At 42.2% G+C, this 18,070-nt stretch overlaps 1 protein-coding gene across 4 annotated transcripts in view; it reads left to right on the forward strand.

Moving 5' to 3' along the window:
* The window catches only part of DENND1B (DENN domain containing 1B), a 324,137-nt gene that overhangs the window by 37,660 nt on the left and 268,407 nt on the right, over positions 1-18,070 (forward strand). For all 4 annotated transcript variants that reach the window (XM_040359884.1, XM_040359885.1, XM_040359887.1 and 1 more), the window contains exon 2: positions 15,654-15,718. In XM_040359884.1, the coding sequence (XP_040215818.1) occupies positions 15,654-15,718 (65 nt within the window). The remainder of the gene's footprint in view (positions 1-15,653; positions 15,719-18,070) is intronic.

Genomic DNA, 18,070 nt, shown 5'->3' on the forward strand with positions numbered 1-18,070 from the left:
ACATTGGTTCTGGGCATGCCTGTTTGTACTTTGGACTAAAGTCCAATGGATTTCTGTACACACGATAGGACTTTGCACTGTAGGACTTTTGTTGTTAAAGTTTGTCCGTTTGCAGAGCGAACTTTTGTCTGATGAAAACCAAAAAAGTTTGTCCGATGGAGCGTACACACGGTAGGATTTTTTTGAAGTTTGTTGTCAAAAATTCCTACCGTGTGTATGGGGGCTTTAGATGCACCTGCCCCTGTAAACTTAGTTGTGTGAGTGAATCCTTACAGCCAAAGTGTATCCATTCACTTACATGTGCTATCTGTACACAGTTCAGCAGCACAAGGACAGAAATGTAAACAAAGGACTCCTAATGCTATACGGGGCTGTAACTGAGCCCTTACTGTTCCTCTTACTCAGTGCAAATCAGCCAGGCAGGTCTGCCTGATAATATATGTATAAAGTAATGAGAAATGGCACATTACCGTATTTGCTGGCGTATAAGATGACTGGGCGTATAAGACGACCCCCTAATTTTCCAGGAAAAAATTTGGTTTTGGGATATACTCGCCATATAAGACTACCCCCTTCCTTCTAGTCTTTCTGGAAGCTGAGGGGTAGCCAGAACAACCGCTGACAGAAACAGGCTTTTTTCAAATCTCACTGTGCCATTAAATTACATGCCCCCACTGTGCCATCACTTGCCCCCACTGTGCCATCACTCACGTTTTGCAGCACAGTCTCCGTCTGCTGCGAGCGTCCATGATTTGAAAGCCGCGCCTTTTTCTCAGACTGTCCTGTGATAGGCGGAACACCAATTTTCCCAGCAGCGCCTCTGTTCTGTGTTCCGCCTATCACGGATGTCCGTTCGTCCGAGGATGAGAAGGCATCCGTGATTGGAGGAACACAGAACAGAGGCGATGCTGGGAAAATTTGTGTTCCGCCTATCACAGGACAGTCTGAGAAGAAGGCGCGGCTTTCAAATCATGGACGCCCACAGCAGACGGAGACTGTCACCGGCGTATAAGATGACCCCCGACTTGAAAAAACTTGAATTCCAATTCAAATGTTTGTGCTCCTTTTTTTTTTCTTAAAGGATAAGTTAATTTTTAACCACTTCATTACTGGGCACTTAAACCCCCTTCCCGCCCAGACCAATTTTCAGCTTTCAGCGCTGACGCATTTTGAATGACAATTGCGCGGTCATACAAGCTTTCTTTTGATGGTATTTGATCATCTCTGCCAATTTTTTTTTTGTTTTTTGCGCTATAAACAAAAAAAGACAGAAAAATAACACAATATTTTTTACTTTTTGTTATGATATCCCAATTTTTTTTTTTTTTATATATTTTCTTTCCTCGGTTTAGGCCGATACGTATTCTTCTACATATAATAAGCGTATATTAATTGGTTTGCACAAAAGTTATAGCGCCTACAAAATAGGGGATAGTTTTAGGATTTATTTTTTACTAGTAATGGCGGCGATCTGCGATATTGCGGTGGACGTATCGGACACTTTTGACACAATTTTGGGACCATTCACATTTATACAGCGATCAGTGCTATAAAAATGCACTGATAACTGTATAAATTTGACTGGCAGGGAAGGGGTTAACACTAGGGGTGAGGAAGGGGTTAAATGTATTCCCTGGGTGTGTTCTAACTGTGTGTGGATGGGGACTGACTGGGGGAGGTGACCGATGCTGTGTCCCTATGTTCAAGGGACACAGCATCGGTCTCTCTCCCTGACAGGACATGGAGCTCTTTGTTTACACACAGAGCTCCACGTCCCTGCTTTTACCGCTGATCGCGGGCATATGGCGAACATCGCGGCTGCCAAGCACGCGCATCGGCATCTCAGTGATGCGCCGGGCACAGTGTTTCCCCGCTGTGCGCCTCCAGCGGCGCGCAAGGGGAATGCACATAATCAATCTTTTTACCCCAGAAGAACCCTTTAAATCAGGGGTCTTGAAACTATGGCCCTCCAGTTGTTCAGGAACTACAATTCCCATCATGCCCAGTCATGTCTGTGAATGTCAGTGCATTACAATGCCTCATGGGACGTGTAGTTCCGCAACACCTGGAGGGCCGTAGTTTGAAGATCCCTGCATTTAAATGTTCAGGTCTCAGAGAACCCCTGCTAAAATAACATTTGGTGGTCAGTGCAATGAATGCCCCGTTATGAACTATGAAAAAGATAATTTATGTCATGCTGCTGGCTTTGCCAACGGGGCTTTAGAACTAAAACTATGGAGGTACCATCAGCTTTGAGGCCAATCAGCCACAGCTCAAGGAACCTCTGGAGGAGGTGGTTGAGAATGGCTGGCTGGTCTAGTGTAACCTGCAGCACATAATGTTCATAGACAGACATATCTGTTGGGTTGATCTGGTAAGCCTATCTATATGGAGCAGCGTTTCTGGAAGGCAGTTGAACTGTGAGCACAGCTGAGCAGGTATCTCATTTTCATGCTATGTGAGTGTGTGATATTTAGGCAGCTGACAAGACAGGTGCTCTGGGTACTTCAAACAGGTGCCACATTTCACACTCCCCTCATAGCTACTCAAATGGCTGCTATTAGTTCAGGTCCAGCAGGCCAGTCATGTTTAAAAAAAAAACAGACTTTATTTAGCAGCCTAAATCAAATAACTCCCATTTAAAAATCTTTGCAGTGTAACCAGCATATTTTAAGAACACTTAATCAATGTGAAGGAAACCCATACTAGGAGAAATGCAGGGGCTTTCACTGCTGTGCTCCTGAAGATTCTGTTTGCCTGGCTGTCTTTTGCTTTGAGGCGCATATAAGAGTACATGGAAAGTGACATCACTATTCCTGATTATACTTACTAGTTGCAACTCCGTGACTAGGCTAAGATAGCAGTGTTTTACAGTGTAGGCTAGTACACGGTTGGCTCCGGCAGAGAGCACTGCTATACGCATTTCAGCTTATTGCACTGTTAACTTTATTATAAAAATAAAATTAAGAATTAAAATATGTTTCAGGGTCCAGTGGGTTTAATGTGTATTGCTCTCTCATTATTTGTCACTTTCATATTTTTTTACTTTATCTGAACACTCCATTCATGTCACCGAAACAGCACTGCAGAACATTGCAAGCATGCTAATTTTTCCGCACATCACACCAGCATTGGGGTGTAAATGGGGCACATAAAGACTATTTTTTTTCCTATGTGTCCTAGCAGTGACCTGTACTTATCCAGTACAGAAAAACTCAGCATGACTGAGCCATTTTAAAGTGGAATTACGGACTAAACCTAACTAACTTTTAAACTGCTCCGATCCCTTATCCAACACCTATACTAACTACCCCTTGGAAGAAAGATCTGTATGCTTACCTATTTTCAGGCTGCTGTGGTCCAGTCACGTGATTTTTCCTGTGTAGGCTACAGGGCAAAGAAGAGCGCGCTTGACAATGGCTGTAATGTTTGAGCAGTGACGTCACCCATAGGATTACTATGGGCCATCCATAGTTGGTATAGATGTTAGAAGGGGGCGGAAGCAGTTTTAGGATTAGTTGGCTTTAGTCTGGAATTCTACTTTAAAAACTTTAGACTAGGGGTAGGCAACCTTTCAGAGGTGCCGATCTACATGGACAACATGGAGCAAATCAAAGGTCCCCAGGGGGGCAGATCCCTTTTAAAAAAAATAATAATATTCAGCACCCAATAAAAAGGCAACAAAAAATACATATTGTGTCACAGCATAATGTCAGTCAAAAATTTGTCAAAAGTGTCCGATTTGTCTGCCACATTATCGCAGTCCCAATAAAACTCGCTGTTCACCGCCATTACTAGTAAAAATAATAATACAAATGCCATAAATCTATCCCCTATTTTGTAGATGCTATAACTTTTGCGCAAAGGAATCAATATACGGTAATTTTTTTTATTTTTTACCAAAAATATGTAGAACAATACATATCGGCCTAAACTAAGGAAAACCATTTTTTTTTATAGCAAAAAGTAAAAGATATGTGTTCTTTTTCAAAATTGTCACTCTTTTTTGTTTATAGTGCAAAAAATAAAAACCGCAGAGGTGATCAAATACCACCAAAAGAAAGCTCTATTTGTGGGAAAAAAAGGACAAATTTTGTTTGGGTGCAGCCTCACACAACCACGCAATTGTCAGTTAAAGCGACGCAGTGCCGTATCTCAAAAAATTGCCTGGTCAAGAAGGGGGTAAGTTCTTCCGGGGCTGAAGTGGTTAAAGAAGTGCATAATTTTTTAATTATTTTCTCATTTCCTTGTCAAAATATTTTATTAAGTACAAGAAGAAATCTACAAATAACATAGAGTAAATTATAGTACTATCAGATGAAAGAAGTTCAGTTACACTTATTCAATAGCATATTGGTGTAAGCTAAAACATATATTTTTTTAAAACAATTGACCATAAGGCCTCATACACACTGGACGTTTTTACAGCAGCTGTTTTTGGCAGTAGATGTTTTTTTTTCCTACAGTCATTAAACTCTCCATCATGTTATCCTATGTGTCCATGCACACAGAGGGCCAGATTCAGATAGGAGATACGACGGCGTATCTCCTGATACGCCGTCGTATCTCTAAGGCCGGCCGGTCGTATCTATGCGACTGATTCATAGAATCAGTTACGCATAGATATGCCTAAGATCCGACAGGTGTAAATGACTTACACCGTCGGATCTTAGGCTGCAATTCCAGGCTGGCCGCTAGGTGGTGCTTCCGTGTCTTTTACGCCTCGGATATGCAAATGAGCATTTACGCCGATTCAGTAACGAACGACCGCCCGGCGCTTTTTCTTTACGTCGTTTGCGTTCGGCTTTTTCTGGCGGAAAGTTACCCCTTTCCGCAGGGGTAAGTGCGGCGTTTCCTATGTTAAGTATGGCCGTAGTTCCCGTGCCAAGTTTTGAATTTTTTACGTCGTTTGCGTAAGTCGTTCGTGAATACGGCCGGATGTAATTTACGGTAACGGCGAAACCAATGACGTCCTTGCGACGTCATTTGGAGCAATGCACGCCGGGTAAATTTGCGGACGGCGCATGCGCAGTTAAATCGGCGCGGGGACGCGCCTGATTTAAATACTACACTCCCCCTAGCCGCGGAATTTGATTCCGCCGGGGGAGTTGCGATACGCCGCCGCAAGTTTTGAGGTAAGTGCTTTCTGAATACAGCACTTGCTTCAAAAAATTGCGGCGGCGTAACGTAAATCAGATAGGTTAGATCCGCGTAACCTATCTGAATCTAGCCCATAGGCTGTTATCAGCAGTTTTGGGCAGTGGTGTTTTTGAGCAGTAAAAAAAAACCCAAAACTAGTGGGTTCTGAGAGGTTTTTCAGCTGTAAAAACCAGGGCTGTGGAGTCGGAGTCGAGGAGTCGGAGTCGGGGGAAATTTTGGGTACCTGGAGTCGGAGTCGGCAAACAATGCACCGACTCCGACTCCGACTCCTACTAAATTTAGATTGGAATAAAAAAAAAAAAAAAAAGCAAGTTTAAATGTCCTAATTCACAAAACGTTATAATTAATGACTTCTCTACTGTAAGAATAAAGACCAATGCATGCAGTGCCTCACGTAACCGCAAAACGAACACGTTAAGTGACCGTGAAGAAGCATGCTTTTCATGTGCTTCACTATATGGCACGCAACGCACAATTAGGAGCGGCAATACTTATACTTTCCATAGTGTTGTGTTCTGCTTTTACAGGGAAAGCATGTTAGAGAACCAGTAAGTGTCCAAATAAAAAAATTCCAACAGGAGTTTTATAAAGCACTAAAAGAAGTTGAAAAGTATGATCGCTCATCAAAACTTACTGTTGAAGAAGCCATCCTTGTTTATCCAGAGATCGTTAGTGATGTGGCCAGAATAGTTACTGCAATGCCACCCACCCAAGTCAGTGTCGAAAGATTATTTTCAGCCCTAAAAATAATAAAGTCTGACTTAAGAGCCTCTATGAAAGAGGATCTGGCAGAGGCAATTCTCTTCCTTAGAACTCTACATTGAATTGATTTGCATTTGCTAAGCCTACAACTACATTTCAAGATTAATATAAACCATTTCTAGGTTTTACAGATTTTGTTTTTGGTTCATTATAGATAAGCTTTGTTTTTGTTCTAAAACAACCAAATAATGTGGTTTGTATTTTTGAACTGGTAAAGATCCTGTTCCTGATGTTTATGCCTGCTGCTACTATCCAGCCACTTGATTGTTTTCATTGTGTTTGTCTTTTGCTTAAACTGTGCAATACAGTAGACTGTTGGCTTCCCAGCCAGTAGTCCTGTGGTAGGTTGCGTTTCTTTCCCTCAAGGAATGTATAAAATACATTCGCATATTAATACAGAGGAGTCGGAGTCGGAAGTACATAAAACTGAGGAGTCGGAGTCGGAACATTTATCTACCGACTCCACAGCCCTGGTAAAAACACTCTAACGCTGATAAACGTCCATAAACTCTCAAAAACTTTGCTCACCAGCAGTTTTTATTGTTTTTTTGATTTATTGAAAAAAAAAATCGTAAAAAAAATAAACCGGTCGTTAGTAGGCACAACCATCGGTTAAAAATCCACGCATGCTCAGAATCAAGTCGACGCATGCTTGGAAGCATTGAACTTCGTTTTTTTTCAGCACGTCGTGTTTTACGTCACCGCGTTCTGACATGATCAGTTTTTTAACCGATGGTGTGTAGGCGTGACGGACCATTAGTCAGCTTAATCGGTTAACCAATGAAAACGGTCCATCGGTCCGTTCTCATCGTGTGTACAGGGCTTTAGGAGCAGCTGGGTTGTGCACGAGGCCTAAAACACCTCCCTCTGTAGATCAACTAAAGAGAATTTGAAGAGATGTACTACTGCATATGCTTTTTTTTTCCTGGACATCAAGTACAAATAGTATGTCCAACAGAAGTCCAAACGACATCCCAGATTGATGTGAAGATCCAGATGTATAAGCAATGGAATTTAATTGGTCATGTTACCTTTTCCTGTAAATATCATGCTTGCCCCCCCCCAACATCTTGAGGCCTCTAAAGCCCCCGTACACATGGGCTGAATGCGGGTTGTTCAATAAAATTCAGCCTGTGTGAATGGCAGTCGGGTTGAACGGAAAAAAAACTCAGTGTGTACCAGGTTTTAGTTGTCCTTGGAATTGCTGACTTCACTGACTTTTAAGGGAGGTTTGGATATTCAAGGCATCTGATTAGTATAGGAAAAGGTATGCTTCGCACATTAACTGCTTCCTATGTCCTAATATTAATTAATTCAGAGATCATTTTGCACTATATGCTTAGTATGCAATACTGAATTTGTCTGTATTTGGCTATTTTGCTTTCACTCTGTGCAGTTTATTCTCATTCACACGTGTAATACAAAACATATTATTACATTATTGATTAGTTGGCATCTTTATTGGGATCATTTTTATGTTTTGAATGTGTACCTATTTTAATTTAAAAGTATGTGATCTTATAAAATGGTATTTAGTCATATGAATTTGAGCAAATATTTGGAAAAAACTGATCTGAGTTTTCTTTTTTTTTTTTTCTAAATGATAAAAGGAAACTGGCTAGATTTGAGTGTAGAGATGACTAATAGGTGATCTTACCATGCAGATATGTTAAGCACAGGAAGTGCACGGCTATTTTTAAGGAAATGGACAAATACACAATTAACATTTTTGGATGTTAGCACATCATACCAAAAGATATACCGTAATTGATGTGTCGTGACTGAAACCACTATTTATATTGAACAATGTTGAATTTTGTGATGTGCTGGGCTGCAGTAATTGCAACCAAAGGAAGTAATTTTCCAAAAACCTTGGTTTGAGAGTACCGTATACTCCAGTATAAGCCGAGGACTTAATTTTACCACAAAAAATGGGAAAACCTATTGACTCGAGTATAAGCCGAGGGTTAGAATGCATCAGCTACTGTAAGTGGAAAAGAGGGTCAACAATGCCCATTTGCACGCCTCACTGTGCCCATTGCAGTCTCACTGTGCCATGCCTCACTGTGCCCATTGCAGTCTCACTGTGCCATGCCTCACTGTGCCCATTGCAGTCTCACTGTGCCCATTGCAGTCTCACTGTGCCCATTGCAGTTTCACTGTGCCCATTGCAGTCTCGCTGTGCCATACCTCTCTGTGCCTGAGTACCTGAAATCTTGACCGGAGTCAATTTTTGAAAAGTCGCGGCTTCCTCTTGGTGTTCTGTTCCGTTATGGGCATTTGACACTGTGCTCCGCCTATCGCGGCAGTCCGCTAATCCTCGGACTCAGTTTCCCAGCAGACACTGCGTTCAGTGTTCTGCCAATCAAGGACATTCTTTCATCCTCGACGTCCGCGATTGGCGAAACATTGAACACAGTGTCTGCTGGGAAACTGTCCGAGGATGAGAGGACCTCCGTGATAGGCGTTTGACACTGTGTTGCGCCTATCACGGAACACCAAGAGGAAGCCGAGACTTTTAAAAAAAATGAATGCCTGGCAAGAATTCAGGTACTGACTCGGGTATAAGCCAAGGGGGGGTATTTTTAGCCCTAAAAAAAAGGGGGGCTGAAAAACTTGGCTTATACTCGAGTATATACGGTAACTTTGTTTGAAAGCGTTTTGCAAGACAAGCAAACTTTTAACTACTTGCCGACCGCCCACCGTCGTTGTACGTCCTCACTTTAGAGATGAATATCTCGGTAACGGTAGCAGCTGCTGCCACAATCGAGATATTCATCTCTTCTGTGGGCGGCCGTGTTAACGATAATGGCGGTCTCCGCGGCGAATTCGCCGCAAGATCGCCGTTATCGGTGGCGGGAGAGGGGCCCCCCCCCTCCCGCCGCTCTCCCGCGCCCTCCACCGCTTACCGTAGCCGTCGGTAGCGGCGGAGGAGATCGCGACCATCCGGCAGCTGAGCGGGGACGAGACTGAAGGAAAAATCTCCTTCGCCCGTCCCCATAGCTCCGCTGGGCGGAAGTGACGTCAAAACGTCAGTCCCGCCCAGCGTCTTAAAGAAACATTTTTTTTTTTGGTCATTTTGAAAAAATGACATTTCCAAATTTTTTTTTTTTTTTTGCATTTAAGCCCAAATATGAGATCTGAGGTCTTTTTGACCCCAGATCTCATATTTAAGAGGACCTGTCATGCTTTTTTCTATTACAAGGGATGTTTACATTCCTTGTAATAGGAATAAAAGTGATAATTTTTTTTTTTTTTTTTTCAGTGTTAAAAATTCTAAAATAAATAAAAATAAATGCGAAAAGCAAAAAAAATTTTTTTTAAAGCGCCCCGTCCCGACGAGCTCGCGCGTAGAAGCGAACGTATAGGCGAGTAGCGCCGACATATGAAAACGGTATTCAAACCACACAAGTGAGGTATCGCCGCGATCGTTAGAGCGAGAGCATTAATTTTAGCCTTAGGCCTACTCTGTAACTCAAAAAATGCAACCTGTAGAATTTTTTAAACGTCGCCTATCAAGATTTTTAAGGGTAAAAGTTTGACGCCATGCCACGAGCGGGCGCAATTTTTAAGCGTGACATGTTGGGTATCATTTTACTCGGCGTAACATTATCTTTCACAATATATAAAAAAATTGGGCCAAATTTATTGTTGTCTTATTTTTTCATTTAAAAAAGTGAATTTTTTCCAAAAAACCGCAAATACGGTGTGACAAAAAGTATTGCAATGACTTCCATTTTATTCTCTAGGGTGTTAGAAAAAAAAAATATATAATGTTTGGGGGTTTTAAGTAATTTTCTAGCAAAAAAAATGGTTTTGTCTCGTAAACACCGACTCTGAAAAACAGGCCCGGGGCTAAAGTGGTTAATACATTTTGACTTGATAAACAAGCGATGTCTTGATATACAAGCAGCATCCTATCAAAACTGAGTATAAAAGAGTAGAGAGGTGCCTCTACGTGTAACAATATGGTTACATTTAATGAAGGTACAACATTTAGCAACTCACATTGGCTGATGATTAACCACTTCCTTACTGGGCACTTAAACCCCCTCCTGCCCAGACCAATTTTCAGCTCTGACACACTTTGAATGACAATTGCGCGGTCATACAACGCTGTACCCAAATGAAATTTTTATCATTTATTTCACACAAAAATAGCTTTCTTTTGGTGGTATTTAATTACCGCTGGGGTTTTTATTTTTTGCTAAACAAACCCAAAAAAAATTTTTGAAAAAGAAAAAAATGTTTCGTAGTTTTGTTATAAATTTTTTGCATAATAAATATCCCAATATATATTCTTCTACATATTTTTGGTAAATAAATTGCAGTAAGTGTATATTGATTTTTTTGCGCAAATGTTATAGCGTATACAAAATAGGGGATAGATTTATGGCATTTCATTATTTTTTTTTTTTTTTTACTAGTAATGGCGGCGATTTTATCGGGACTGCGACATTGCAGCAGACCGGACACTTTTGACACATTATTGGGACCATTGACATTTTATACAGCGATCAGTAAGGGGTTAAATGTGTTTCCTCATTTTCGTTTCTTTCTGTGGGGGGATGGTAGTGATTAGAGGAGGAGACATATCGCTGTTCTTGCTTGGTAGGAGCAGACAATCTGTCTCTCCTCTCTTGACAGAACAGAGATTTGTGTGTTTACGGTCACGACTGCCGACCACATGCATCGGGTCCCCCACGTGCAGTGGGCACGCGCGTGCCTCCGACGGCATGCCTACTGTAGCTGTTTAAAGGACCAACTTACAGCTATGGCAATTTGCTGGCGCCGACCTGCCGCCGTATGACGGCGGCTGGCCGGCTAGTGGTTAAGAAAATACATAAAAACACAGAATCGATATGATTAATTAGACTGGACATAAATTGTGTGTTCCTGCCTTGATCCGACTGCCCAGTGAAACACATGGGCTAGGCCAGCCCTCAAAATTTCCACTCGCCTACTAGCATTTGGCGAGTGGATTTAAAGCGGGGGTTCTCCCTATAAAAAAAAAAAAAAAAATTTTTTTTTATTCTACCATTACATTCGGCATCGTAGCGCGAGCTACAGTATGCCGGTCTTACATTTTTTATCCCCGTACTTCACGGCGCCTGCGCATAGCCTGTGCGCAGGCGCCGTGAAGAGCCGAGACCTACTCCGGCTGTCTTCGGGGAGCGTGACGTGCCAGAGCCGGCCGTCAATCATCCTCCCTCTCCATAGGCACGCCCATTCCCCGCGGGAGTCGGATTCTTCAATGATCGATAGCACAGTGAGTACGGGGATTAAAAATTTAAGACCGGCATACCGTAGCTCGCGCTACGATGCCGAATGTAATGGTATAATGATGTTAAGGTGGGTGAACCACCGCTTTAAGCTGGTGGCGAGTGATGACAGGGCTGCATGACCAATCTCCCTCCAATCTGTGCCTACACTTAGAGTCCCGATGAGATTGGCGGCCGAAGAGGAAAGGTGCATGCTCGGGAATAGTAGTCTGGTGAGCCGCGCACAGGCAGAGCAGTACACAGGTGCTCTCCTTACAATTCTCATTAAGCCATGGGACTTAACAGTATGACCTCTCTGAGCCTGCCCCCTCCCCCGGGCCCCGACCAATGTAGCTGGAGAGCAGAAAGTAATGAGTGAGGTGGAGGATTGCAAAAATTACCACTCCGGTGCAGCGCTCACTGAAAGTTGCCCTGACATGAGAGCGGCAGCCTTCTAGTTTGTGCAGTTTTCTTCTCCTTGTGTTCTATGTAAGTGTCCAACAGTTTAGCCTGAGCACTGTGAACAGACTGGTCTCAATGTGTGCTGTGCGCTGTCAGTGTGCGCTGTGCTATGGTGTCAATGGCTGTGCAGTTGTGTGGATCTCAGCGCTGGATTGTACTCCCTCCCGCTGTGCTGCAGCTCCTCTCCTCTCTGCCAGCCTGAATAAAAGGGGGAAGTGGGGACATGCAAGCGTGGAGCCGCACACACAGGCTCCTTATGATGAGATGAATGGGAGAGAGAGAGAGGATGGATGGGAGTTGCAGAGGAGACGGCAAGAGAATGGGGAAGAGACCCAGTTCTAGTGCCCTGTCCCTCTGGTCTGCCCCCAGTGCCCTGTCCCTCTGATCTGCCCCCAGTGCCCTGTCCCTCTGGTCTGCCCCCAGTGCCCTGTCCCTCTGGTCTGCCCCCTGTCCCTCTGGTCTGCCCCCAGTGCCTTGTCCCTCTGGTCTGCCCCCAGTGCCTTGTCCCTCTGGTCTGCCCCCAGTGCCTTGTCCCTCTGGTCTGCCCCCAGTGCCTTGTCCCTCTGGTCTGCCCCCAGTGCCCTGTCCCTCTGGTCTGCCCTCAGTGCCCTGTCCCTCTGGTCTGCCCCCAGTGCCCTGTCCAATTTTGTTAAAGTTGTTGTTGGTAATATTTAATTTTGTAACTTGATTCTGCATAAAATATTGTCATTCCATGAGATAATCTACGAGGGCGTGTTTACGGGTGCAATTAGGCGCAGGGCAGTGTATGAATTAGGTGGGGCAACTGGTGGCGAGTAACTCTTGAGGCCTGGCTAGTAGCTCAGGACTTGAAATTTTGAGCCCTGGGCTAGGCTATTTGGAAAAATCCTTACAAAACAATTGGTGTTTCACAAGAGTTCACTTACACACGCAGGGCCCCTTCTGTCTTCTAACTTATCGGGAAGAAAAGGGAAGGAAGGTACAAACCACAAATCTACCACTTTAGCCTGTTGGGCTAGTTAAATTAAGTTCTGATGTTAGAGAGGGCAGGCAAATGTATTCCTGTCCAGTGTTCTATAGAAGATCTCTGTGGCTAAACTTGGACTTCTACAACCTCAGTAATGTCATTGATTTTTTACACATTCTTTATGCTATATACCACTACAACTCACAAGTAAGAGGGGTTTTTTTCTACACTTCAGAGTGCAGAGGTAGAATGTTAATTCGGAGGTTGGGCAAAGCTGGCTGCCACATTTATACCAGTCTTAAAGTGAACCTGTTGAAAAATTGTTTAATAAAATTCCTTTTAAATGTAAAAAAGACAGTAAATATCTTTTTCTGGTGCCCGCGCTGCCAAACGTTGCTTTATGAATAAATTTGTATCCCTTGCAGTACACAAAAAAACTGACACTTCTGGATGTGTTGGTCTCCTGGGCCTCCCATGGCTCTCACTAATTCCTCTTGCTGACCTCCACATCATTATAGAACACAATGATGACATGGAGGTCATTAGGAAGAACCACTGAGCATTGTGGTGGACCAAGGAGATCAACACTCTGAAATTGTTGAGTTCCCTGTGAATGAAGCATGTTGGACAGAGACACAAGTATATACGGTACTTTCTTTGTAGGTGATCAGATGCTTTCCCCATTTAAAAATTGTTTACATCTGGTGAAAGTGATTTTCTTTACCTTAGAGGTAATTGGAGCAGTTCTGGTCTCTGGTTGCCGCTATGGTCAGACTGCAGAAGCACGGACTGGATGCTCAGGTCTCCCAGTAGGACGGGGAGCCAGAGAGAGCCACGTATGGTGGCTGGAGGGAGGGGGGGAAGGTCTCCTCCCACTGCTTGTGAATGCAATCCAGCGGCTAATTTAGTAGTTGGAATTGCTTTTACATGAAAGCCAACCATCAGCTCTAAAAAACAATATAAGGATGATGCCTACCGCTGCAAGCATCATCAGTGTACTCACTTGAAGACCAGGTATGTTGCTTGTCGTCAAGTGAAGATATGACGGCAATATACAAATGATTCTAACATGGGGAGAAAACTATTCAGTATTGGGTCGCTTAACCAGACACGTGAACACTCAATGAAGTTGGAGGAGCAGCAGTTAACCACAGAAGGATTTACCCCCTTCCTGACCAGGCCATTTGTTGCGATATGGCATGCTTTAACGGACAATGTTTCGTGCGTGTGAAGTTGTACCCACACAAAATGAATGTTCTTTTTTTTTTTCCTCACAAGAGATTTATTTTGGTGGTATTTGATCACTTCTGTTTTTTTTTTTTTTGCGCTATAAACAAAAAAAAGAGCAACAGTTTTGAGAGAAAAAATTTTTTTTTTACTTTCTGTTATAATACATATCCAATAAAAAAATATATAAAACAAATTTATTTATCGGCTTAGACCAATAAATGTTCTGCTACAGATTTTTGGTCAAAAAAATTACAATAGGCGTATATTGATTGGTTTGTGCAAAAGGTATTGCGTCTACAAAATAGGGGAAAGATTTTTTTTTTTATTGTTTTTACTGGTAGTGGCGGCAATCTGCGATTTTTAGTGGGACTGCGGCAGACAAATCTGACCCCAAGTAACACTTTTTGGGGACCAGTGACACAAATACAGTAATCGGTGCTATAAAAATGCCCTGATTACTGTATAAATTGCACTGGCTGGGAAGGGTTAATACTAGGGCCGAAACAACTAATCGATTAATCGACAACTAATCGATTATGAAAATAATCGTTTACAATTTTCATAATCGATTAATCGGCCAGTAACATAATGGGGTTAAAAAAACTAAAATTAGCCCTTTATTGTACAAAAAAGCAAATCACTACTGTAAATATCACTTTCCCTGTCCCACAGTAAAAAAAATGAACCCCTTACAGTAGCGATTATTTGCTCTTTTTGTACTTATTTTTGTTTTTTTAACCTCATTATGTTACTAAACATCTCAGGCCGGGGTCACACCTCTGTTTTTTGGTGCTTTTGGCAGAAACACACTACAGTCCATTTACATGTTTTCCTATGGGACACGTTCACATCCATGATTTGTTTTCAGCTGCTGCGTATTTGGAAAGGGCAAGGACATTTTAACGCAAAACGGTGCTATTTTTTATAATTGTTTTGGTTTAATATACTTCAATAGAGAAGTTGCAGAAAAGCATGTAATGTGTTTTTGCGGCAATTTGTGTTTTGTAATCTGCCCAACAACAAATTGGCCCAATTTTATTTAAAAGTGCTATTTTTTTGTCTGGGTGGAAGTTCTGGGTGAGAGGTGAGTCGGGAGGAAGTAGAGAAAAGACGTTGCTGGAAGAAGCAGCAGAGGAGACATGTTTGACTACACTAAGGATTGAATGCAAACATACATAAGGGATCCCAGGAAGTCTTGAGCAGGGCTGCTTACACGCACATACGATCTCCTTACCGAGATCAACTTGTTCTGGTAAGCAGTTAAGACATAAGTGGTGGAGGCTATTCTCATCTCATCTGTCTTGCTGGTTGGCACGATTTCCTTTGGACCTGTTCCGCACCTGTTTGGACGAGTTTGCACTCCCTTCTATTTTATTTTTCTGAACCTTTTGGGACTAATTTAATTCATATGGACTTGTCTGTTACACATCACTCTTTTAATTATTAGGTTCACGCTTATTATTTATTTAAGTGAAAATTTGTGCACATTATCATATATTGTACTATTCAGATGTATTCATTTTTGCCCTATATCACTTATGGTTTTATGCAGCGCAGCCTAAATTTTATTTAATTGCTATTTGTGTTTGTATCTGACATCTTAGCTGCAGCAGCATTATTTTTTCATTATTTGCTCATTTATTCAATTTGATTGAATTTTCATATTATATTGAGACCTGCGCAGTATATCCTTACAATTTAGCAGTAAAAACATGACAGGTGTTCTAATCCTTCCCCACTCTATTCAAAACTGTGGCAAAATGTTTTAGCTGAACATACACTTGAAACCTGACATGCCTTTTTTAATGACTTATTTTCTGCTTTCATTGCAGGGAAAAGCCTGAAAGAACCTTTGATTTGGTGCTGAAAGTAGAGTGCCCGACCTCTGAAAATGAAGGTATCTCTCACTGCCTTATGATGAAATACAATTTCCTACAGAAGTCATTTCTTTTTTTACTTAAGACATTGTGTAATATCGGTTATGTTTTCAATGTTTAGAATTATGTGAAAATTATTTTTGCCATATGCCGAGTAAAAGCCGACCCGAGTATAAGCCGAGGCACCTAATTTTACCACAAAAAAATGGGAAAACTTATTGACTCGAGTATAAGCCTAGGGTGAGAATGTAACAGCTACTGTAAGCAGAAAAAGGGTCAACAATGCCAATTTACACGCCTTACTGTGCCCATTACAACCTTACTGTGCCCATTACAACCTTACTGTGCCCATTACAACCTTACTGTGCCCATTACAACCTTACTGTGCCCATTAAAACCTTACTGTGCCCTTTACAACCTTACTGTGCCCTTTACAACCTTACTGTAAACATTGGAGCGTACCTGAAATTCTTGACAGGCTGTGCTGCGGGCATCCATTTTTTAAAACTTGCGGCTTCCCCCATGTCCCATCCTGTTCCATGATAGGTATTTGACACTGTGTTCAGTGTTCCGCCAATCACAGATGTGCTTTCATCCTCTGACAAGAGAAGGTCCGTGATAGGCAGAACACTCAACACAGTGTCTGCTGGGAAACTGAGTCTAAGAATGAAAGAACGTCCGTGATAGACGGAACACTGAATACTGTGTCAACCGCCTACCTTAGAACAGGACGGGACCAGGAGGAAGCCACGAGTTTAAAAAAAATGGAGGCCCGCAGCCCCTCAGGTACACTGACTAGATTATAAGCCGAGAGGGGTATTTTTAGCCCTAAAAAAAGGGCTGAAAAACTTGGCTTGTACTTGAGTATATACAGTATTTCAAATCAGAAAAGCAATCCTTTCCTTAGCCGAGGTTTATAGAGACCACTGATTTTAATATGAATATTTAAACTTTTATAAAGCTGGTCATATACCAATAGAGATTTTATTAAATCTCAGTTTCAGAACGTTGGTTTGATATTCTAATAGTTAAAAGCTAAGTTCACCTTTTATCGAAAAACAAACACAGACATTTTTGGAAGAAAAAATAGCATTTATTATTGTATTTTTTTTTTTTTTTGCACAGGAACCTGCAGTTTTGCACCCACGATCAGTGGATTGTGGCTGCAAACTGTTCCTGGAGGAGAGGTGTCAATGCCACCATGGTGGATAGAACACCAGGGTAAAACCTGAGGGGGGGGGGGGGAAGCCTAAAAAAGGAAAATGAATGCAGCCACCACATATTACATTTTTGGTTTTGGCTTTAATGCCGGTTTAAACTGAGCACTTACCAATTCACTTCAGGCACATTCTAGAGAGATCCGGGTGGGCAAATATGCTTCTTGAAACTGGGCTGCCAAACTAGATTCAGCCTTCAAGGACATGTTTGAATTGCATTGTTTGTTGTGATAATGCAAAACTTTTGCAGAAATTTGATGGATCAATTATTCTGTATATGGGAGACAGCAAGGAGCCTACAGTCAGTTTTGTATGCACCTCTTACTTTTTAAATTGATGAGCAAAAGGGTATAGTGGAGTACATCCGGACTTGAAAGTTGAGCCGTACTAAGAAGCGGGCCGATCTGAATTTGCATTAGCTTTTCATTTTCACTACAGGATACCTCTAATATCACTTTTTACTTTCCCTTTCTCTCCATGTTTTATTCTTGCTTCTGTTGTTTTTTGTTCTATTTATTGAAGACAAATCTCTAACGATAAAACCAAAATTGACTAGATGTTTTTTTAATTGGTATACAAATAAGATAGCTTTTCTTTGCCTGTTTTAAAGACCATTCCTAAAATCCCCTGCCTTGTGGCCCAGTTTACAAATCCGACTCAAGTCTCGTATTCATAATGCTTCCACTGTTTATTGCTTGATTGACAAATTGCTCTCAGGAGATTTATTAACCATAGTAGCCATCTTTTGAAGCTCTAAATCAGGAGTGGCAAACTTCATTTAAAGCGGAGTTCCACCCTAAAAATGAATTTTCTATTAACAGCTTGCCTTTAATGTAAAAAATAAGGCCCAGATTCACAAAGCACTTACGCCGACGTATAACAAGTTACGCCGAGGTAAGTGAAGTGCAAATGTGCGCAGTCGTATCTGTGCGCCAGACCCACAAACAGATATGCGCCTAAAACCAGGCTACACCCCACCCGACGTAGCTTGCTTACGCCGGCGTAGGGTGGGCGCACATTTAGGCTGGCTGCATGGTGCCTCTCCCATTGATTATCCATTCAAACATGCAAATGAGGGAAATACGGCGATTCACGAACCTGCGTGCGCCCGACGCAGGCTACGCAAGGTGCGCGTAAGTTGTACGTCCGGCGTGA

This window comes from Rana temporaria, chromosome 7, assembly GCF_905171775.1.
Source record: "Rana temporaria chromosome 7, aRanTem1.1, whole genome shotgun sequence".
Taxonomy (NCBI): domain Eukaryota; kingdom Metazoa; phylum Chordata; class Amphibia; order Anura; family Ranidae; genus Rana; species Rana temporaria.